We start from the raw sequence: 25,209 nt of genomic DNA, 5'->3' as shown, positions 1-25,209 counted from the left end.
ATTAGGGACACATATTGGGAATTGACCGTCACATAAAATGCAATCCCCTCTCTACATTTTCTTATTGCATTCCAGTCGTTTGCCTTGTAGTCCCCTTATTTTCTATGTATTTCCTTTGTTTTCCTTCTATTCCCCTTCTTCTCATAGTATTCCTCTCGTTCTCCTTACATTCATTTTGTTCTCCTTGTATTTTCAGTGTTATCCTTCCATTTCTCTTGTTCATCTTGTATTCCCATTGAACTCCATGTAATGCCCTTGTTAACCTTGTTCTCCTTGAATTTCCCTTGCTTTCCTTGATTTCTCTTATTTTGCTCATGCTTTTTTGTCCTCCTCTATTCCCCAATCAATAAGCGAAGAAATAACAGATATGAAGAGCACAGGAGAAAAAAGATGGTCACATTGCTCTTAAGGGTGAGATAATGATCTAATTCAGTATATTAACACAGTCTAGTATATACAGTTACGAAGCTCAATACGTAGTAAATATGGAAACATTATATAGTTGCTCACCACTAGGATCGCTAATATCGCCTCATTACAGACAATGCGAAATAGAACCGCCACAGTCTATTGTTTCTAGCACCCTCAAAACTCAAGCTTCGTGACTGTATATAGTAGATTGTGATATTAATATGAAATTTATTGTTGTTCCTATTAAAAATTAAGAAAAGGACAACTATCCATGATGATAATTCTCCTCTTTATTAAATTTAATAAGAGCAACACTAAAATTTATAGTAATCTATTGAATTAGATACTGACATCACCCTTAACAGTACTGTGACGTGAATTTTTTTCTCTTGTACTCCATATACTAGACAGAATGAAATAATGGGCCTATGCAACAAATTAGTAGGTATATTTAGGAAGAATACAGGAACATCGTATTCGACTTAAAGCTTATAAGTATAGGCCGGAAGAGGAGAATATTGGAAGATCATGGAAACGTTGGTAAGGAAGGCTTTAAGTGTTAAGATGGAGCCGATCGAAGGGTCGAATCTGTCGTGCCATGTTTATAATGATGATGGCAGTTATTAGTGTTATTTTGTCTGGAAGAATACCTGATTTAACTCTTTCCGCTCAAATTAGTCCGTTTGGAATCACTAAATATGATATACTTTTTAGCAACATAATATATAGTCTACTGTAGTATATTGCTTGGTCCATACTTTTTATCGACATCCCAATGATGCCAATAAAAAAAAAAATCAGCTCCAATTTTTTTTCATTTTTGGGCTATTTATGCACAGAGGACAAAAAAAATACGCTTTATCGTTTGGTCGAAGAACCAGGTAGTTCCAAGAATTACATTCACAGTTGTAATGCATTTTGGACCTGCCTCTTCTGTACATGCTTATTGTTTGGCGGTAAGTTTTTCTTCATTATCTCGAAAAGTACTGAATTGGAACTGCCTGGTTTTTCCCCCAAACCCCATTGGTATCGTTTCAGAAAAACCAATCTGATTTTCTTTTTCAGAAAATAGCCAATATTGCTCTTTTCTTAGGTCAAAATTCAAGATAGATGCAAAAAAAACTTTCCTTTTCACTCACAAAAGTAAATTCAGGTCAGATAGGATTAAAACTGTCCACTACTTTTCTTCATCTAGTAATTTTTCATGAATTACATAAATGCATACATACAGACAGTATATTTTTTCATATAGCTAAATAGCTATATATCCCGGAATTTACACGTCTCAGATTGGTGGCAAAGAAAAGTAATCAATCTGATATCGACAGCAACAATTAATTGATGATAAAAAATCTTACAGGATAGACGCAACCAATCCGTATACAAAGTATACATTTAGTCCGTAATACAATGCACACAAATGATAGCCAAAGCGTAACAGCAAGCCACTGATAATGCCGCTGACAATCAGATAGTGGATTTTCTTTCTTTACAGTGTTGCCAACTTTGCGAGATAGGTTCCGTCTAACAAGTTCCTAGGATCTGCTAACTGGTGGGAAAATCTTCCAGAAAAAGATTGTATTTAATTATTCTATAACTCTCTTCACTGTTAAGAATTAATCTGAGTCAGTATTATATACAACTAGACATTTTATCGTAATTTTGACATCACTCAGAAAATGAATGAAACATTGTTATTTTTTAAGTCCCTTTCTTATAACACATATGCCATAATTACCGCTGCCCCATTTATGCACGAATTAACTTATAATTCTAATTGACTCTAAGTGAAAAACTGGTTTTTGAAGATCATCCAGTATTCTTCCAGATAGGCTATATTATTTTCGGACGTCTAAACAAAGTTTGATGATTCATCACTAGACAGTGGATGCGAGATGACTTATCGTTGAATGTAGGTGCACATTTACTAGTCTATATGTTACAATTTTTCATTCAGATCATTGGCTTAACAGGATTTAAACGTAAACAGACGACGTCAACATGCTACTGTATCTCCGTACAGTCAGAATGAAAAGAAAAATGACGTACTGTAGCACATACCTCGTCATCATTGATGGAATTACTAGCGTTGCAGTAAACGATGATATAGTTTCGTAAGTTGTCGAAGCTGAATCGTCTTCGCCTATCCTGCAGGATAACACAACTGCACACATTGCGTTGCAATGTTACTATGAACGGACCGGGGTCCCTTCGTTCTGTACGCTCCTGTACTCGCCAGGTACACAAAAGACGGAAGACACGGCACATGCCATATACTTTGATACGAAACAACTTCACTTTTCCTTTAGTCATCCCGCATACATTGTCTATTCATCACTATTATTGTTACTACTGTTGTAGGATTTTTTGGTTTCTAACTAATAAAATTGGCTAAGTGAGACATGTTATAATATGTAGAGTTCTCTACATTAATGACAAGCTCTCATATTTATATTTATGACTACAGTCGCGGGTTTTGTGCAACTTTTATTTAACAACTTAATATTGTTGCTGCAGAACACATATGACGAAAGGCTCATAGACTAAAATGTAACCCGTTCTTACGTTATACGGAACTGTATCATGTCATTTTGATTTTGTAACAAGGAATAATGTCGCATTCATCGTACGTTTAAAATTTGATTCCTTCTCAAAGAGTTTGTAATATTTTTTAGTTTAATAACGTAGCCAATTAATAATTTCACTGATTTAAACTATGAAGTGAATTAAGTAAGCAATGTAGAAAAAATCACAAGATTTTTGGACTGTCGGCTGATAAGGATCACTTCCACCTTTAAGAAATTAAAATCTGCCAGAATCGGTAGGAAATCGTCTGAATTGGCATAGGTGGCCGTGAACTTGTTAAAGTTTCTTCAGAGTCGAATATTTTATGTTCCTTTTCTTTTTGAACTCTAGTTTAACTTGTTTATTAATGTATGTATTTATTAGCACTACAATTGGGTATACGCCCGGTGGCAGGGATATATAATATACAATAATATTACAATAAATATTAATAAAATTTACAATAATTAAAGCAATAAAAAAATAAAATAAACGTAAATTTAATTCTAACTATAATTAAATAGATGCAATAAACCTAGGACTATAAATGAAAACATGCTATAATAACCCCTACAATTAGCAAAAGTAAACCTAACTTATAACTACTTCTATTAAACCCAACCACTACCATCTTAAGTAATTACATATAACCTTAATTAATTACATATCAACTTATCTAATTTTTATGTGGTTGAATGTCTTTGCTACAGCAAAACAGAGACAAACTAATTATATTTCACTGATTGGAAGGTACATTGGTGCGAAATTGAGACAAGCACTTATGACAATATCACGTTACTCATTCGTATTTAAGACTCGTGATTACAACAGATGTGATGATTTTTGTTTTTAATTGGTTTATTTTACGACGCTTTATCAATTATGATGGTTGTCTAACGTCCGAGTGAAATGAAAGTGATAATGCCAGCGAAATGAGTACAGGCTCCTGCGCCGATAGTTACCCAGCATTTGCTTTTACTGGGTTGAGAATAAACTCCGAAAAAACCTCAACAAAGTAACTTACTCAACCAGGGCCTGCTCGTCGTACGGTCAGACAGCGGTGGACATTTGATGTTGAGAATGAGTTGCCTACTCTTAAAGAACGTGCAGTAGAGTAGAATACAACATTTCGATCCCTCTCCTTGGGAATGTGGAAGAAAAGTACGTCCACTCGAAAAAATTCCTCCAGGAGACTTGGCAACGGACGAAATTTCCGGAGGCTGAGCTTCAGAGATGCCAGCCCGAGCAATCCAGCCATTGTTGGGTTGAAGATCTGTGTGAATAGAAATGCGGAATGGCTGCTTCCGGAATTAAGATTTTTGAACATAGCGAAGGGTTCTGCGAGGGTCACAAATGCAGCAGGAATATCTCCTACGAGGCGTCTGAAAGTGAAATCAACGACCATTGCTGTCTATCTTCACGGTACCTGGTTCGTTTAATGCAGCCACAATGAGGCCAGGATTATGAATTCACTTCAAAAAAAAAAAAAAAAAACTTTATTACCCGCTCGTACATTCAACCGTCTTTGCTGGCCTATTGGTTATGATAGGCCTACCTAGTTTGTCTTTGTAGCTCAATACAATGGATTTTAAATATTTTATAAAATCTTTAATAAGAATTCCCTTAGAAAGCAGGCAGGGCTATAGGTCCGTATTTACTCAGGGAAGATATGGGCCTGGGACGAAGGCAGAAAAATGTTGACAAAAAAAAAGGTAAATTTTCACACGTGCAAAAATAAATGCAATAGCAGTGGGAATTTTTAATTATGAGAGAGACATTTCAAGCATACGAAGAAAATGTTTATGCTCTCATTTTAGAACTGGAAGCCATTCTTATAGCTATACCTTGGCTCAGCTGCTACATTGTCTATTAATGTGTGTATTTTTCCTGTCCAGTTATGAGATGAATCTGCTAATGATGTTTCCCTACTTCGTAGATACTAGTTTAGCGTAATTATGTTAAATTTTCTTATACGCCACTTTTTATGATTTCACTGCTAAATGTCTTAATACTGTATTTGCGTAAGTTGGTTGGGGTGCAACATTTTTTCGGCCCATGTTTCTGGCTCATACAATGCCATACTCCACACGAAGCACTTCACTAGTATCTTCCTTAGTTCTCTTTTGGAAGATAAAAAAAAGTTCATTTTCCTATTAAAAGCTTTTGTCATGTTAGCCACCTTTTAACTTCCTGGAGCAGCTCATGTTATTACTTCTAGCACAACCTAAGTATTTGAAGCTGTCCACTTGCTATATTACTGCATTTCGAATTCGCACATTTTCCTTCTTTATTTTTCTTCGTATAACCTTGATTTTGGTCTGCTTGCATTTATCTTCACCCCATACTACCTCACAGTTGTTATTTGAGTCCAGTAACATACAGGGTATCAACTCCTCTTCTGACAAAGTCATACTATCAAGAAATCTTATATACAAACACTTGTACAGTATTTTACCTCTGCCTCTGTGTAACGTCACATTTGAGACGGGGAGGTGAGACGATGGGAGGAAAGTTGTAATGCCACGTTGTAAGATAAACCACTTGAAATTTAACGGCCACTGACCGGCAGAGATATAATCCGAGATCTGTACTTTATTCTTTCTCCTACTGTCACCCCTCTCATGTTCTGAAAACAGATCTTCATTAACAAGTAAAACTTGTACAGGGTAGGTGAAAGTAGACTTCGGATTTTAAGTAAAAACCTATTTTAATCCTTAAAGATAAGTTCATAAAAACTTGCAAGTACACGTTTCATATAAAACTAGGCCTAAAATTGGTATTTTAATAGCATCTAAAAATGCCTGTTTTGATGACAATGCCTATTTTGACCTCTTAAGTACGTTTTATCACTAATAGGTCAAAACACCCATTCTTATTTCGAAAATTTGTATTTTAAATTCCAAACGTGTTCCTGGTTCTGTTGGAAATAAAGTACGGGATAAACTGGAGCAAGTTCTGCAGAGAAATGTAGGACTGAAGGACCTGCGTACTGCTTCAGATATCTTAACAGGGAGGAACACGGATTTACAATGCAACATTCTTGTCCAATTAGTGTCAAAATTGAATTACGCTCCTTTACTTCAGTGGATGTGGAGCGTTCATTTTCAGCATACAAATTTGTGTTCAGTGACAGACGGCATTGCTTTTTAGTTGAAAATTTAGATAAAGTATTAGTAATTTATTGTCAAGCTAATTATGGACATTAACGGACAAGCTTGCTAAAAATTGATTATATTTCACTTGTTTGTTTACTGAATTTATGTTTAAAACATATTTTTCACATTTAATTGCTTAATTTATGAATAACTAACTAGATATTTATTGGTCTTGTACTTTTAGTAGTAATGGTGGTAACGGTGTATAAGCATTTAAAATTGTTAAATTCTAGAAGTGAATTCCTGATGATTTGGAACATGAATTAAAGAAAACGCTATTTTTAGTTGGAGCATATTTTAGGCACCTAAAATTATATTTTAACAACCTAAAAATCCGTACTCTAGTGATAAGGAATATTCTTTTCCTGCTCCTCTCCCTGTTCCTCTTCCCTCTGAGATTTCTTCTCCTATCCTGACTTTGACTCGTCTCGTATAAAAATTACGGAACAGCCTCGTCTGTTTCCAATTTACACCTGTTTTCTTTAGGGTCTCCATAAGTTCATTTCAATCCACTCTGTCAAAAGCCTTTCAAAGTCCACAAATATTATATACACTTTATTTTTCTCTATGTATCTTTCGCCGATTGCTCGCAGCAGTGCAATTGTATCTCTCATACAATATCTCTTCTGGAGCCAAATTATTTTTCACCCAACTCTTCTTCTATCTTAGAATATAAACGTAGACTCAATATTCGCAAGAGAATCTTCGCTGAGTGCTATATCACCCTGATAGTCCTGAGCGCATTACCTTTCTTGGCATTATTTTTCTTCGATATTGGTAGTAAAACTGTCTTCGTGAAATCTTCAGGCCAATCTCCTTCCTCACATTATTTCCTTGCATTATGATAGAAATTCCTTCTAAGATTACGCATATGTTTTATTAAGTTTAGGTCTTGAATGTGACTGAATTGAATCTCTTATATTAAGGAACATTTATAAAAATATTTAATAATAATTGCATAACTGGATTTTTATGTATTGCAATTACTAGGGATATTGTTCCAATTGACAGAAATACTTATTTGGCCACATGCCAAGGTAATTCCTCGATGTTAAAAATTCTTATAATTGTCTAGCATGATGATTACTTCAAGCTAATATTCTGTAAACTGCAGAACTGTCTTGCGGTTTCCTTTCATACAAACACAAAACTGGATTTTTGTATTAAAATATGTTTCAACATTATAGACTGGAAAACTGAATACCATTTGATGGGCTATTCAAACTTTATTTAGTAAGTATTGCATGTCTCAACTCACATATTTACCTGTGAAGGAAAAATTCTCCCTACAGCCCTTTTATACGTGTTGCCACTGCAGACGGTCTAGAGTGATGTGTAAATAATATAAGTATACTTACCTTAATCAACGGAGTATAGGTAAACTTATTACTAACAAATTTGTGGATTCAATTGATTAACAATAAATTGACCATCATCACCACCAGTAAAAGGCGGTGCCAGTGGGGTGGCTTTGGTGGGTTGGATAATCCGTGCTCAACTTTCTGCCCGCCCTCAAGCCACACGGGGGTTGAAAATGAGGCTAAAATTCATTTAATGCACCTTCAACTCTACTTATTCTATCGAAAAAGTTACAGCCCAATTTATTTGTTACGTTCATACTGTTACGCCAATTTCGTAAGTTTTACTTACCTATTCTCTTATTGCTGTACATAAACCGAGATTGTTTATGTTTAAATAGTTAGATATTCATTAAATTATGTTAGTAATATTTCATAAACATTTGTCTGAAAAATAATATACCGCCGTTACAATTTAACTTTACTGTGCTTAGTAAGAACATTAAGAATTGAACTGATCGTGGGCATTAGATTTTCCACATCTGAATCAAAAATTGCACTCTTTCAGTAATTTTGAAGTGTAAAATAAAGAGTACGTGACATTTCACCTACGTATGTTCTCTAGTACATCGGGTGGCCTTGAAAAAAGGAGCCAAGTGCTTGGCGAGGTATACAAACTGTAACAAAATATTATGACACACTATGAAACGTGTGAAATATTTGGAAACATTTTGTTTATCGATTTTCTACATAGTGATCAACGTGGACATAATTCAAGTCGATGTAAGCGTCAAGTTTCAATTTGACGTTTTCGCATTCCTTCCTACAGGAAGTAAGTTTATAAGTTTATAGAAATACATATAATAATATTATAGTAAAAGGTAAAGGTATCCACGTAACATGCCATGAAGGCACTTGGGGGGCATGGAGGTAGAGCCCCATGCTTTCCATGACCTCGGCACTAGAATGAGGTGGTGTGGTCGGCACCACGCTCTGATCGCCTTTTACCCCCGGAAAAGACCCGGTACTCAATTTTATAGGAGGCTGAGTGAACCTCGGGGCCGTTCTGAAAGTTTGGCAACGAGAAAAAATCCTGTGACCACCGGGGATCGAACCCCGGACCTTCCAGTCCGTAGCCAGCTGCTCTAGCAACTCTACCCGGCCTCCCACAATAATATTATAATTTTGTTCATAAAAGAATGGTGTTTATTTAAAAAAAAACTTCTGTTTCATTTGTTTCAATATTGTTGCTGTGGCAAATAAAATAAATGAACAGCTATTCGAACCATTCTTGAATGAGTTAATGTGTGATTTTTTTTTTTTTTTTTTTTTTTTTTTTGTAAATTGATACTAAAAAAATTATGATTTTGCCTCTAGAAATGCGAATTGGCCTTATTCAGTATTACTATGAATGTTATGGAAATTGTTTCAGAGCGCCAAAATGATTAGGAACTCTAAATTAATTTAGATATGGACCCTGTAATGTTTGTTGTCACTGTGGAAACTTGTAAAAATGAAGAAAAACGTTTCGTGGCATTAAGAACGTTGTGGTAGACCATGAGACGTTCACAGCATACATCTATTAAACTACTCTCTAAAAACCATATGTGAAACGCATATTGGGTTACGTCTATCGAGTCAGATGTAAAGGATGGTTACGGATTTGACCAACATAGAGTAGTGGAAACGAGCAGAAATAAAATAAGTCTGAATATGAATATATAATAGGCTAAAATATGATTAAATGAAAAATACAAATAATTACAAATATAATATATACAACAAGATAATAGTAATTAATTGAGCAATAATAAGAAAATAAATATAGGCCTAAACAAGAAAAGTGTGACGGCCGATATGCACAGAACTTTCCTAAAACTGTGTTCAATTGTTTACATAAAAATTCAATATCAACTATGGGCCCGCAATAAAGAAAAAACGTATATATGCCTGTACAGTATTACAACCCTTTTTCTATCAAATAGGCAATCGAGATGAGTAGTATTCCTATCAATTTCTCATACAAAATATCTATACATTACCGCTATACGAATCTCAAGCTACGATGCCCCTTATTTCTGTTATCAATCTAGAACATTCTAAATAACCAACTCAATACTCGCTTCAGAATATGTCTCTCTTGGTATCAAACTTGAGAGTATCTGTCACCCTTGCTTAGCGAACTTCCGAGTGTCTCTCCCATGCTAACGAACTTCCGAGTGTGTAGCTATCCATGAAGACTATTCTCCCCTCTCCTCGTTTACCCATACATCTATACATGGCAGCCTAAATCATACATACCCAGATTGCTCGGCCTTAAAGACTTTGACGGTAACAACTTTTGTCAGGTTTACTATGCTGCCATCTAGTTGTTACATAAAGAGTCACGTCATAATTCCGATTTGAATTGCATTAGCGACTGTACTGCCATCTCGTGTTCGTTTACGACGGACGGGTGGCGATCCTGGCAGTTGTTCTCTTCAAAGCGCTGCCGATTTTAACATAGGGATGAGCATTATGTTATATATGTGATCTGGAATGGCAGGAATGCCGGTTGGAAAATATGGCGTTGATGGACGTGGGTCGACCTCAGTGACTGGGTCGCCATACCAAACTCCAGTAAGAGTATACAGGGTGTTTAAAAAATACGGGGCATAATTTCAGGTATGTATTTCCCACATGTAGACAATCAAAATAGTTCATTACAACATGTGTCCGGAAATGCTTCATTTCCGAGTTATGGCCTTCACAACATTGAAATTCACCGGAACGTTTTTCTTTCCGCAGGTCGTTTCATTACAGGTGTTCAAAATGTCCACCTCCTGCTTGAATACAGACCTCACATCGATGTCTCATTGACCTGCGAACACGATCCCAAACTCCAGGAGTATTGCGTATGTCCTCAGAACATGCCACAATTCGATTTCGAAGGGATTCCAAATCAGGCACCGGAGACGAATAAACCAATGATTTTAAATGGCCCCACAAGTAGAAGTCGAGAGGGTTCAGATCAGGTGAGCGTGGAGGCCAAGCAATTGGGCCACCTCTACCTATCCATCGATCAGGAAATCTTCGATCCAAGTACCGGCGAGCCGTACGACTGAAGTGTGCAGGAGCGCCATCATGCAAGAAGTGAATGTGTTGATGATTGATCAGTGGAGTGTCTTCTAATACATGAGGTATGGTTATGGTGAATTTCAATGTTGTTAAGGCCATAACTCGAAAAGGCCTGATCCGGACACATGTTGTAATGAACTATTTTGATTGCCTACATGTGGGAAATACATACCTGAAATTATGCCCTGTATTTTTGAAACATCCTGTATAAGTATTTGATGCAATGGTTCTAGTGTAAAATTGGTTTATATTTGAATAATCCTCACTATTTTATGAACAAGACTAGATTATTTTTTTATAAACTTACGTACTTCTCAACAAAGTGTATTTTAAAATTAAGCTTTAGTGACTTTCGAATAATCCTGCATTATTGTCACATAGTTACCAATGACTATACTGGGTGTTCAGTTCAAAGTGTGTCATGGCTCGCTGTATGCCGTCATGTGGCTAGTCGATGAGCCTAAAGAATTCAATCTTCCTATACTTCCACAGAGGTGTATTACATATGTGCGAGAGAAGTTGCCTAGCAAGTACGGCGTTCATTCAGAAGAGTACTTACTGATACGTACGGTAACGCCGGTAGTGGCAGGAATGTGAACTGTTTCGAAACACGTACTGAGGTGAGTTTTTTTCTTACTGTTGGGATATGTGTAGAGAGTTAAAACGATTACTTACGTATTTGTTGACATTAATTTCGACGGTCAACACGGACACGGAGCATTTGATTTGTGTTGTGGAATATTTTCGTACGCAACCGATGATAACAAATACCATGCGTATGACTTGCCCGCTCAAAACACAGTTCGAAATAGGTTATGGTAGCACACAGACCGCCATCTGTTGCTACGACGTTCAAGTTATACCGTACACGTTCTCAAGTTCAGATTGAACGCCTTGATTAATAGGCAACTTCTCTGACACAAAAGCTGAAACTCGCTTCAAATCGCTGATTCACAACAGTGACGTCTGACACACTTTGAAATGAAAACCCAGTATAGAAATTGGACGTTTCGGTTTCGGTTGACGTCGGAAAGGTTGGGGTGCAGTTTTGGATGATAATAATTATAAATATGTATTGTTATTATATTGCATATCACTAGAGCAGAAGAAAAGTTTGTGTATTAATGGGAGTGTAGGCAATTTGAAACATTTTGTTTCATTCATATAGGGTTATTTCAATTTCGAATTCTATATAATGATTCCATTATGCATTACTTGCATCCATTTCATGTTATTATAATATAAAATATTTATTGTGTAATAGTATTTTATACATATTTAGTGATACAGAGCTTCGATATTTGCTCTTACCATAGTCACACAAAAACTGAATTTTTTATTTGTTACATGTTATAGTAAATGCAGTATCTGCACAGATAATCTTCGTTTTGTTCATGTAACCTTCAATCTTCAGCATATAGTAAGCGGGACCAATGGGAAAATATTTCAGGCACTCTGGACCGATTTTGATATCATTAATGGGGTAGTTTTTCTGGAAAAGAAGACAAAGAATCATCGTAAGTGAGAGAGATAAAAAACAACATAGATTAATTTCGTTCCATGCCCATATCTCTGCACTCACTCATAGCACGATAAACGATTTTCCGATTTTTCGAACTGTAGTACGTCAGTAATTTATTCATTATAGTTATCCCTGTGCAAATATGTTCAATAATGCTTTCCCCATCCTTTATTTGTTTATTACCTCTACAAACAATGTAACAATTCTATTTTCTTCACTTGTTTCTTTTATGATCGTGTATGGATAAGCGAATTAGTAGACATATCTTTGTAGGTTCGATTTTTTAAGGTTAAGTATCGCGATGTTGAAGAAACAGGCATTGAATCGTCTAAGGAAGATAGTTATGGCCATGCCGTGTATCACTCTATGTAGGCCTACTCACCTCACAAGAAGTTAGGAATACATAAAAGAAAGCAATATATTTTTTTGTTACCAACTCCATTTTATCTTACGTGCAGACAACTTGAACATGTTATTTTTTTTCTTCTTCCTGTAATATTCACACGCTGATCTATTTCAATGTGCTGTATGAACTCAGTGTTAAGGAACCTTACCAGTCATTGTTACTTACGCTGACATCCTACATTTTGATTCAAACTTCAGCTCTGACATTTGCTGAAAGAAAGGGAATGCTACAGAGCTTGGGCGGGAACATTTAAATATTCACAAAGCGCCAAGAGGTGCCATATGTAGAGGAAGTGTTACAAATATGGAATACCATTTTATTCTTTTTTTTTTTTTTTTTTTTGCATCCTACATAATTTTGAATACTGAACGAAAAGTATCATCCTGTTTGATTCAGAACACAGAGTATTTATTTTTAGAAATTAAACAAATGCATAACAATTTATGAATGATAAAACGAGAAACAAACTTTGAATAGATAAAAAACATTGCTGTCTAGTGGAAGAAATGGTAACTTTGTAATAGGAGAAATATTTCTTCCAAACAGCGCCAAATTTAACTTATTTGTCAGAGAAAAAACCTGAAAGTGACAGTCTTGTATTTGCAGACAGTAACTTCCGGTTGAAGGAATGCTTGCTTCTGATTAGAAAAATGCTAATAATGGGAAATTGAAGCAAGATGTAATGTAAAAACTATAGCCTGTATATTTGTAAAGTACAAATAACAAGGATTCAGAAAATATCAAAATTGGAAAATCAAAAATTTTTGACCAATACAGTCTTTTAAAGGTTCATAAATACCTTTCATGCTCGACCATGCCGAAATGTAGTAATTATACACCTGGTAGTAGCCCTTTAATGCACCTCATTAAAGTACACCTATTCATTATAGTTCAGTTGTTAAGCCAATGAGAAATCACCGTTTAGCATTATAAAAGCGCAAGTATCGATTATTCTCGGATATGGAATCGAAGAAAAACTAGCAAAACGTCACGGAGGCTGGAAATCCAATACTGTCGCAGAAGGTTATGTTCTGTTACTATAATAATTAGCGTTAATTGTAAATAATATTCAAATAAATTTAATTTGTCATATCGTTTTTCAATTCTAAGTCAATTTCCAGGTTATATCAAGATTAATCTTCATGTTATTCTCTAGATTATATCACAGTCAATGACATTCGTTCCTCGGAAAAAATCAATACTTTCGCGTCTGCGCACATCTCACAATTTAGGTCAGTTCCGCTTCTTACTTACATAACCATAACATGAATACTTATGAATAATTTCAAGTTAGAAATATGGTCGAGCATAAAAAGTCGTATGAAACTTGCCTATAATGGTAATTAAGACGCGCGTATGAAAATTATGAAACTCGCTTGCGCTCGTTTCATAAACACACATACTCGCGTCTTAATTACTACCATTATATACTCGTATAATGTACTATTAAAATATACGAATATTCATTTTGTTACAGTACTTGTATATTGAGTTGTATTAATTTTAATTAGGTAATTTTTCTATAATGACTAGTGTTTTTACATAGGTTACGAGAATATTGGTTAAAATACGAAAAGTCGCGTTTCAAAATAGCGGAACACTTCAAAGCGCTGTAAAAATCACCTTTGCAATCACAATTAGAAGATAGACTATTACTTGAGAGCGACCTTTGTTGACAGACAAGTATTACCTTTCTTATGTAGGTATATCGAAGTTTTAGTTTTCCCTCGAAAATGCAGAAACTAGTAATTGAAATCGATTAAGATATATAAGTATAGAAAGCGGCAGAGAAAATTAACATTTTTGTGATAAAATCATCTCACAAGATCTGCTGGAAATTGAACTAGCTCCATTTTGTAATTCGTTCTGTTGACTACATTAAGCTTGAATTATATACATTTACGCAAGCGTTACTTACAGGTTTAATTGGGCATTTTGTATTTAACTCCATCTTCTCTACAAATCCTGACCATATTTGCCCCTTCTTTGGAAGCTTCTCGCAAACTTTGTCCACATCGAATTTGAAGAAATCTTCACAAGACTTAGTATTCTCTTTGGATTTGCATTTCTTTAATCTAAACTTTAACTGGAACAGAATTGAACACAGATTATTTTGATGTACGTGCTTGTAATTAACTTCATTAATTTGAAATTCCACATTAATTTACAAGAAATCTACAATATAAAAGTCTTACATTGCAGAAGAAACTTGAATATAGTTTTTAGGATGGTGTTCAATCAATTTGTGTTAAGTTACAAAATAGTTATTGAACAGTAAACCAAACTGGGGGAAATGTTTCCATTAAATTCATTAACAACTAGAGACATATTTTAGACTAGGAAACCTATGTTTTATTAACTTATAAAACTTTGAAGTGTAAGAATTCTAAAAAGAGAAGACCGAATATATTCGAATATCTGCATTGAATTCATTTATGAATCATTACACACGGACAAATCTTCAGTGCTCATATTCTGTTTTATACCATTTTATCGCCATCGAAAAACTAATATTTCTAAGCTCTATACATGGATTTAATCACTAAGAAAGGCATAGAAAGACAAATCTCTCAGATTGTTCCGTTACCAGGAGGTGTACTCCAGAAATGTTTACATGTACAGTTGAACTTGATTATAGCGTCATAGAAGGTACAAAAGAAAATTATATCAATAAAAGTGTCGCTATAAGAAAAAATGAATACAGGAAATAAAATTCGGATAAGGAATACATCACAACATTACGTGTTTTGTATATTGCTATAATTTATTATTTCTATTTTTATAGGCCTAAAATACTGCAACATTTTAAAATACTTTACATCGCTGTTGCATTTTAAATATTTTAAAAAATAACAATACTGTATTTTGATGTAGAAAATAGTCAAATATAAAGTAAAATTCTATCATGCGCAGGGATTGAAATATGTGCAGTACCTACTTACATTGAGGACGCGGGCTGAATATATATATAAAAAAGGTAAAGGTATCCCCGTAACATGCCATGAAGGCACTTGGGGGGCATGGAGGTAGAGCCCCATGCTTTCCATGACCTCGGCACTAGAATGAGGTGGTGTGGTCGGCACCACGCTCTGACCGCCTTTTACCCCCGGGAAAGACCCGGTACTCAATTTTATAGAAGGCTGAGTGAACCTCGGGGCCGTTCTGAAAGTTTGGCAACGAGAAAAAATCCTGTCACCACCTGGGATCGAACCCCGGACCTTTCAGTCCGTAGCCAGCTGCTCTACCAACTGAGCTACCCGGCCGCCCGAATATATATATATATATATATATATATATTTTTTTTTTTCGCTTTCGCTTTGTAAAATAGTACATATGTAAGTAATTGTGAATTCTTCTTTAAACGAACCAAATTCACACGGCATTCATAAGCTTCCTTTTAACCATTCTCGATTTTTATAAAATTGACTTTATCTTCGACATTTTATAAATTTTTCTTTCTTTGCACTTTGCTCCATTGTACTGTATGGAACACCTGTTTGCTGGCCCAAACTGTATGTTTGAAGTTACAGACTGTACTGAATGTCTGGTTTACAATACTGTACACATTTTTTTTAGTGGTTTATTTTACGACTCTTTATCAACATCTTTGGTTTCCTAGCGTCTGAATGAGATAAAGGTGATAATGCCATCAAAATGAGTCAGATCCCAGTGGCGAAAGTTACCCAGCATTTGCTCTTAATGGCTTATAACCCCGGTAAAACCTCAGACAGGTAACTTGTCTCAACCAGGATTTGAACCCGGGCCCGCTCGTTTCAGTGATGTATTCATTAGAAACTTTCATAATGATATTGAATCTTTTCTGCGGAAAATTCATTTTCCAACTATTTACGGTACATCACTAATTTACTATCTTAAGAGTAAAATTATGTAAAGTGGCGTAAATTGAAAATGTATCTTAAAATAGAAGAAGTGTTCGAGATGTTGGGGAGACGTTGTTAATTTTTTTAAATTTACAACGAAGTTCTTCAACAATGAACTGATAAAGTCTTTAAATTATGAAAAATAAACCTTTCAAAATATGTTTTAAACTATGATTTCGATTATTTACATGAATACATTAAAATATTTTACAAAACGATGACACAGGAGTCGTAAAATCCTCACAATTGTGTGGAACGTTGAAGTGGGTGGTGATTATGTGATTTGTAATAACCGTAGATCACCGCTTGGTATCATCATTTTGGAATAGTCATAAAACAAAGAACTTGAAATTTAATAAATATCGGAATTAGCGGAAGAAAGTAAATGCAGCTTTCGCTGTTGAAGCCACTAGTAATATTTTCAATGCGATTCATAATATATTGTAATATTCCACCTTTAGGCCTGTTTGTTTTTTCAATAATGACATGTTGCAGGTTACATCGGCGCACTCCTGCTAGACAACAAGATGCGTGTAGAATATTGTAGAACGAATTTTTTACAAAAAAAAAAAAAGAAAGAAAGAAAAAAATAGTTGCCCACTTGAACGTTCCATTTTACAAAAATCTGGAAGGGAAATATTTTTACTCGAACAGAAATTTCTACAAGTTCGATTTATGTTCTCGTTAAAATCTGATATCCGTCATAACCTGTTTCAAGTGATAAAAGCTAATTTAAAGAAATATAAGTAGATAAAAAGCGTATTTTCGCAAGGTCTAGAGTCAGTGACGGATTTGGTTTGTTTAGGCTTTTGCTAGGCCTTGCATATAGGTTTTTCGTTCATGGTTTTATTTGTTTAAATTAGTTTTTACTAGTTGAAATTGGTTTTAACGGATTTTGGGTTTTCACGTTAACATTGACAAAAAAAATCTTTCTTCAATAAATGATAGCAAATTACATTTTTGAAAATCAACGTCATCAAATAGTAGTAATAATAATAATAATAATAATAATAATAATAATAATAATAAAGCCTATATACGAAAATACACAGTATATAGGTCTCTATTATATATATGTATGTGTGTATATATATATATATATATATATATATATATATATATATATATATATACAAACTTGACAAAAATAGAAGAAAAGATTATTTTTCTAACCATAGAATACAGAAAATTTTGCACTTATGAACATTTTGTGTCATATTGTAGGCTACATTAAAGATTTAACAACAGTCATCTTTGCAATTGAACTTTTATATTATACTATGTATTTGAATTGTTTTTATATTCATAGTATGCTGTCGTTTGAGCAACCATTAAGGGCAGCTACCTTATTGTCAATGTATAATAGGTAAACTAATAGCATAATTTTCTCTTTCATTCCATATAAAAGTCATACCTGATATTCTGTACTCTGCTAATTATACTGTACATAATGTATATGCAGTTTCTTACCTCCCACCGTTCACCAATATTTTTCGTAAATTCTATATCTCCATTGAACGCATACTCATCTTTGTTCACTTGTATCACTAAGAAATCCTTCATTAGAATTGCCGTATTAGGTTCATCTTTGCACTGCGAAAAGTAGTCCACAGCTATGCCTTTTTTCGTGCACTGAAAGTAAGGCATATAATACAGTTGTTCCAAAAATTTATAAGCAGTGACTATAATAATAAGACTAATCTGCAACCTTCTAAGGAAATGTTTAGAAAATACAAGCGAAGGTGCTACATTATAATAGGCCTACAGTTTGCAAGAGGAAAAAAATCTAAAGAATATCATGAAGCATTACAAGGAGCATTGTCCTCTGTATTCTCTGGATATTAGTCCCTGCGATTACGACCTAAGATGAAAGAACCACTGAGAGGGGTACGGTTTCGGAACATGCCGTTATAAGAGCTGTAGAAATTAGAAGCTTAATGTGACGTCTTGGATGGTATCCTTCGCCCTCCAAAGGTGTGGCTACTGGTAAGTAATACTGGAGAAGATTGCTTTTTATAACTGTATTTTCAATTTTTAGTAAATGAGCTTCTGTTCTCAGTTAAAATGTTGCCACTAATTATTTAATGACCCATGTAATCATTTTCAGCGCCGAAAGTTACCCAGCATTTACTCTTAATGAGTTGAGGGAAAACCTCAGAAAAAACATAAACCAGTAATTTGTCCCAATTAGGATTTGAACCCAGACCAGCTCGTTTCAGATCAGAAATGCTAAGTAGACAGCTGCAGAATAGAGCTTACAACCGGTTTAGATTCGACCGGTCAGAGAACATCAGTTAAGGTCAAGCATCCGAACTTTAACCGGTTACTCTTTACGTTTTACAGGTTAGACCAGGGCCGGGCATGAGAGTGGCTCTATTCAGTCGGCCAGAGCTGCTCTCGCTCCGCAAGGCACTTCAATTCCAAGCTAGAGCAGAACGCTCACGCAGTGGCGGACTCGCATTACAGCTACCTTCCCTGCATTAATATAACAAGAGCCACGGTTGTTCTATTCATTCAGTCTGTCAGTACATAATAGTTTATAAGGATATTACATCAATCCATTGTACATTACAGAATTTATAACACTCTTATTAATTTAAGGAAATAAACTTCGCTCTATGCACACACACAAATCATTAGGCTTATTTACATAACCCACACGCTCATACTGCGATATCTTCACCACAGTTCTACGAGACAGGCGTATGACTTCCACTTCCCCTACTTGCTGTGAACAGAGTTCATCTGCCAATATAATTAAACATCGCTTGATGAATTCACCTTCGTTGAGTGTTTTCAATTCTTTTGCAATTTCGTGGCAAATTTTGTAGCTAATTCTCATAACCGATTCACTAAGTGCATTATTGTCATCCTGTTAATATATAATATAATATATAATATAATATAATATAATATAATATAATATAATATAATATAATATAATATAATATGGTACATGATATGATATATGATATGATATATGATATATGATATATGATATGATATGATATGATATGATATGATATGATATGATATGATATGATATGATATGATATGATATGATATGATATGATATGATATGATATATGACCATAAATTAATACAACTTAAAGAAAATGTTTCTCAGGTACATTATATTAGAGTATCTATTCGATATTTATATTGCATTATAAGTTATTACAGTACATTTTTTTTATTCACTTTCTATTCATATATGTTTATTTTAATTTTCTTTCTACAAAATTTATGTAAACATTTAATATTGCAAAATTCATGTAGGAGAGTATACTGAGTCCTTCTGGGCTACCTCCAATGGGAGGCAGTTATTATCTTCTCTATATATATCATATTATATATCATAAACTGTAATATACTATACTATGATATATCATATTTGTATAATTTAAAATTATATATTACTAAATGTGTAATAATGTATTATAAATATCAAATAGATACTCTAATGTAATGTACCTGAGAAATATTTTCTTTAAGTTGTTGCATTAATTTATGGCGTTCATTACCAACATATTTGTCATATTCAGTAGCATGTTGTAAAGAATAATGTCGTTGGATATTGAATTTCTTAATCAGTTGGAGTGTTTTATGCCAAATTAAACATTTTGCTAATCCACTGCTCTCTACCAAAAAGAACTCCTCCTCCCATGATACATTAAAAGCATTGGGAATAGCGGGACGCTTTAGTGTGTGAGCGGAAACTCCGTCTTCAAAGTTCGCCAGAGTCACCACTGCACCGACACTGAATGACTTACAGTATGCTTACGTCACAGCGCTCGCAATACCGGCTCTTTAAAGCACACAGCGCTCATTTCTCAGAATCACGTAATGTGCCCAGCTCTGGGCTAGACTGAACACCAGACGCACTTCATCATACAAGGGAGTAACAATTAAAGGAAATTTACTTTGTTTTATTAAAAAAAAAGTGTTTGATTCATAAAGGCCTATAACTGATTGTACACTTTAATGAACTTAGGCCTATTTTCATAACTAATTCATTAATTTTTTTTTGTTTCAGTAGGTTATTTTACGACGCTTTAACAACATCTAGGTTATTTAGCGTCTGAATGATATGAAGGTGATAATGCCGGTGAAACGAGTCCGGGGTCCAGCACCGAAAGTTACCCAGCATTTGCTCGTATTGGGTTGAGGGAAAACCCCGGAAAAAACCTCAACCAGGTAACTTTCCCCGACAGGGATTCGAACCCGGGCCACCTAGTTTCGCAGCCAGACGCGCTGACCGTTACTCCACAGGTGTGGACAATACATTAATGAAAAATGGACAGCAGTAACAACATATTCTTTAAACTCAAAATGCATACCTCTAAAACGGTAGTTTATATATAAAGCCTTGTAAATACTATAAACAGCTGCATTATTATTTCATTACTAAATCATTTTTAAGAAAATAGTGTTATGGATGGATTTATAGATTGAATATAGTGAGAGAGGAAAAATTATAAATTAAATGGCAGGCCTGCATGATGATAATCACATCCTTGCAAGGTCTCTTGGAACTCATGCTTGGGTCAATGTTGTCTGCTTTTGCCGTCCACCCACTAAGAGTAAGAAAAATCGAACATTCATTAAACCGAACCTGAGACACTCCGCGAGACGGAAGAGCTTTGCGTACTGACTACAGCGCCAAGCGTTCATTAGAAATATAAAATGTATATTTTTTGTAATCGATTGTGCACTATATGGTGACAGGTTCATTCGGCCAATTTTATTTGAAAAACTTGTAAATACTGATGTGTACAAGAACATTTTCACGGACTTCGTGGAGGAACTATATGATATCGAATTTACACAGATATTTTCAATCGGATGGCGCCACATGCCATAACTCTTATGAATCCATAGAAGACATCATCAGCTCCTTCAAGGTTTGTGGCCTCCAAGGTCACCAGACTTAATGTCAATGGATTATTTTCTGTGAGACTAACTCAAGGAAAGAGTCTACTGAAACAGATCACGAAAATATCCAGTATCTCCGAACAAATATCACAGCCTAAATAAACAATATCGGCGTATAGTCCGGATCACTTTACTTAATACCTTAAGGGGAGAGGATGGTATTTTTTTAACTTTTTTCCTATTTGGTGTAAAATATTAATTTCTTGTATGTAGAGAGCTCATAGCTGTAGCAACTCAACCAGATATAAATATTTTGAAAAAAACATTATTTGGGGGCCTAAATTTGAAAAAAAAAAAAAAAACCTAATGCAGGATTGTACTAAAACCGATATATATCTAAACCTGTTTTAAAGATAGAGTCAAACAGTTTTTTGCAATGTATTTGCAAAAGCATGTTCTACAAACTGTCTGTAACACAATTTTTATATTGGTCTATACATTTGTAAAATAAATAATTAAAATTTAATAACAAGTTTCTGATTTCCTTTCTTGCAAACAAACGGACGTATTTTTAAAATGAAATCAACTAACAAAATTCTGTTACAGAGAAAAGTTTCCTAATAGTCTAAATAAATGTGTGTTCTAAATTTCATGCATGTATCTTTAATAGTTCAGAAATTATATCCATTTTTGTCTGGCAATGTAGCAAAAAAATGAAGTTGCTGGAAACCGATGAAAGGGGGCGTGTGATTTAAAAATCCATAGCGGAGGAAGTTTAAAAATGACTTCTCAACATCCGATAAGGGCACAAATACCCACAAAATGTTATGCAATGCATTCCACACATATCAAAGAGTGTTTTAAAGATTTTTTTTTTATTTAATTTACCGGAAACAACAATAAAAGTGGGCGAGTGATTTAAAAATCCATAACGCAGGAAGTTTACAAATAGCGACTCAACATCCGGTAAGGGCACAAATACCCACAATATGTTATGCTATGCATTCCACACATATCACAGGGTATTTTAAAGATTTTTTTTTGAAAATTTACTCATTTTTCACCAAAAAATACCATCCTCTCCCCTCAAGGATGAAACCTAAGGATTTTCCCCCATTACTACAGTCATATGCTAGTGGATTATAGTGATTTTCTAGCTCTCAGGTTGAATTTTCTTTTACCAATTTCCTTTCGAATTTCGGGTACTGAGAAATACTACAACTGGCAGCAACAATTTCGGTTTGCAGTAAAGGAAACTTATGAAAATGCAAGCAAATAAATATATTTTTAGGTTAGGTCTTATGAATCGTAAATTGTTTAGTCAAAGCAATTAATTTCATGTCACCAGACAAAATAGATTTTAATATTAGATCAGACCAATCCTAATTACCAACATAATATGCGAGAAGTCCAGGAGGAAAATATACTATATCATAAATTATTATGGAACCATTTCGGAAACACCTCGCAACATAAAGATGAGATGTAAATACGTAAGACATTGTTATTGTTAATACTGTATTATTATTATTATTATTATTATTATTATTATTATTATTATTATTATTATTATTATAGAATGTAGCATTGTGATTTTACCTTCTTTGGTGACATCTGGTATTAGTTGGCAACACTGAAGAGACAGCCAAATTAGATTTTTAGCAACTACACTTGCGTGGTCCTCACTATAGACGTGTTGAGGCGTTTATTTGACAACATGGTGAAACGGGCAAGAATTTGTCTGCTGGACGAGGAGAGACATTTCAGGCACATCTTGTAACTGTAAGTTATTTTCTCAAGGATAACCTCTCATTTAGGCCTACACTTGGTTACGTTTATGTTCTGTTATTTAGTCAAACAATTTACCTATTTAAAAAGAGGGATATTTTACTGAAATAATCTGTGAAATATCGCAGTATTATCGACATAAGCAACTGATTTTGACACATAATCATACTTACAATGTCGTGCATATGTCAGATGCGTTGGCGCTAAATAACCTAATAGTAGACATAGTGTCGTTAAATAACCGACCGATGGTGAAGTATCTTAAATACTTACTAGAAAATTGGCTAGCACGCCAGAAAAGAATGTTCCAGCTACCAGGCAGAGCAGAATGATGGCGGAGGAGGCCATGTCCAGGCAGATGAAACCTGAAAGACTGGCCGTGCTGTTATATAGCCGGGTGACAAGTTTACAAATTGCTCAGACACTTAATGTGTTCTATCCTCAGATCTCTATCGTGTGGGAGCAACTTCCTGGCAATTTGGCTTTTTATACATACTGAATATATTTGCTTCATAATTCTGAGAGATCGGACAACCTGATTCTACCGCCGTGAATACAGAGTTGGTAATGAAGGTTTGCAGAGGGACAGAGTTGTCAGTAATGACCCTCTTCAATGAATGAGAGTGTTAACAATATATATATATATTCAGTGAGAGACTGAGGTAACTCTGTCGCACTCTCTCACTTTAACTCAGTTTTCTCATTTTATTTTATGATCGAAAAAAAAACTATTTTACCAACCGTTACGTAAACAAATGCAAGATTTTACCAACCGTTACGTAAACAAATGCAAGTGCTATAGTTGATATTGATCAATATTGTCTGTGTCGTTGTTTTCAGAGTAAATATGATTTTTAAGGGGGAACGGAATTGGGTTTTAGGTGAAAATTTTGATTTATTTTTTTATTTTTCCAATAGGCGTATATTATTTGGTTTCTTCTCTTTAAAATGGTATGTGATATAGCCTATGACTAAACTAAAAATGTTAATTTTTAGATTTTCTGAGAAGGGGTATACAAATTTTAATTTCAACGCTAAATTTTCAAAATTTTACAGATTTTTGGCGCAAATTATTTGTTTATTTACTTATTTATTTATTCATTAATTCATTCATTCATTCATTCCTCTTTAACATGATATATCACACAATAGGCCTATTATACTACAATTATTAATACCTATCTTCGTTTTTCGTTTTTTTTTAATAGCGTAGCATATGTATTCAAATATTATTTTAGCGACTATTTTCCCTAAGTTTAGTTTTTCCATACAAAATGAACCTTTTCTCACTTTCTATTTAATCTAGAAAGCTTAAATTTTCGGATTTTTTTTTATTTGGATGTTTGACACATACTGAAACAATGTTTTTGAAATTTAGTACAATTCGGTGATGTTAAAGGGGTTAATGTACTGAAAATATTTGTAAAAATTATACTAATGAGAAAACAACATTCTCAGTACGGATATTATTTAGGTCCTCTTTGAAATTTTTCGCTATCTCATGGGTAGCTTGAGAATATTGACAGTAAATTTTAAGTTCACCCTGCGTTTGACAATAGATGTTTCATAATGAAACTTCTAGCAGATCCAACAAATGATTTTTCGTTTTCATATTCAGGTAGCTGAAACGCTGGCTTGGAGAGAAGTAATCAAGGATATAGGTCTATTACGTGTTAGTATTATGATAAATTAGCCACCGGCGTAGCTCAGTCGGCTAAGGCGTTTGCCTGTCGATCCGGAGTTGCGCGCGGGCTTTTCCGAGGTTTTCTTAAAACGTAAGGCGAACGTCAGGTAATCAATGGCGAATCCTCGACCTCATCTCGCGAAATACCATCTAGTTATCACCAATTCCATCGAAGCTAAATAACTCCGCAGTTGATATAGCATCGTTAATTAAAGAAGTAAAAAAGAAAACATAATACATTAAACTGATGAGCAGAAATACTAAAAGCTACTATACACGTGATGAGATGAGTTTAGTAACAATTTTATTTAAAAAAGACTAGTCTCAAAATATTATTATGCAATGTACGTAAGTTACTATTCTAATGTCTTCAAAATACAAATTGATAACAATTTTGTTATTCATATTAATTTGTATGCTATATATGACGCAACCAAAGATTGATTACACGTTTCTTCTATGAATAGTTATATCATACTTACTGGCTTTTAAGGAACCCGGAGGTTT

The 25,209-nt window shown here is 34.4% G+C and overlaps 1 protein-coding gene across 1 annotated transcript; it reads right to left on the bottom strand.

Moving 5' to 3' along the window:
* Positions 1–11,638: 11,638 nt before the first annotated feature.
* Positions 11,639–23,451, bottom strand: LOC138711581 (uncharacterized). The gene is made up of 4 exons (XM_069842736.1): positions 23,292–23,451; positions 17,826–17,987; positions 14,393–14,560; positions 11,639–12,038 (listed from the first exon to the last, which is right to left on the bottom strand). Exons 1-4 carry the CDS (start codon positions 23,364–23,366, stop codon positions 11,883–11,885), a joined length of 561 nt encoding a protein of 186 aa, XP_069698837.1. The 5' UTR covers positions 23,367–23,451; the 3' UTR covers positions 11,639–11,882.
* Between the last annotated feature and the right edge of the window lie 1,758 nt (positions 23,452–25,209).

Source organism: Periplaneta americana, chromosome 13 (genome assembly GCF_040183065.1).
Source record: "Periplaneta americana isolate PAMFEO1 chromosome 13, P.americana_PAMFEO1_priV1, whole genome shotgun sequence".
In the NCBI taxonomy this organism is placed as follows: domain Eukaryota; kingdom Metazoa; phylum Arthropoda; class Insecta; order Blattodea; family Blattidae; genus Periplaneta; species Periplaneta americana.
The sequence above is the reverse complement of the archived record's forward strand: the minus strand, read 5'-3'. Positions and strand labels throughout refer to the sequence as shown.

Coding starts and splice junctions, on each gene's coding strand:
- LOC138711581 (XM_069842736.1), bottom strand. CDS start 23,366: ATGGCCTCCTCCGCCATCATTCTGCTCTGCCTGGTAGCTGGAACATTC. Junction 17,988..23,291: donor GCGTGCTAGCCAATTTTCTA/GTAAGTATTTAA, acceptor CCTTACTTTCAG/TGCACGAAAAAAGGCATAGC. Junction 14,561..17,825: donor ATATTGGTGAACGGTGGGAG/GTAAGAAACTGC, acceptor ATTCTGTTCCAG/TTAAAGTTTAGATTAAAGAA.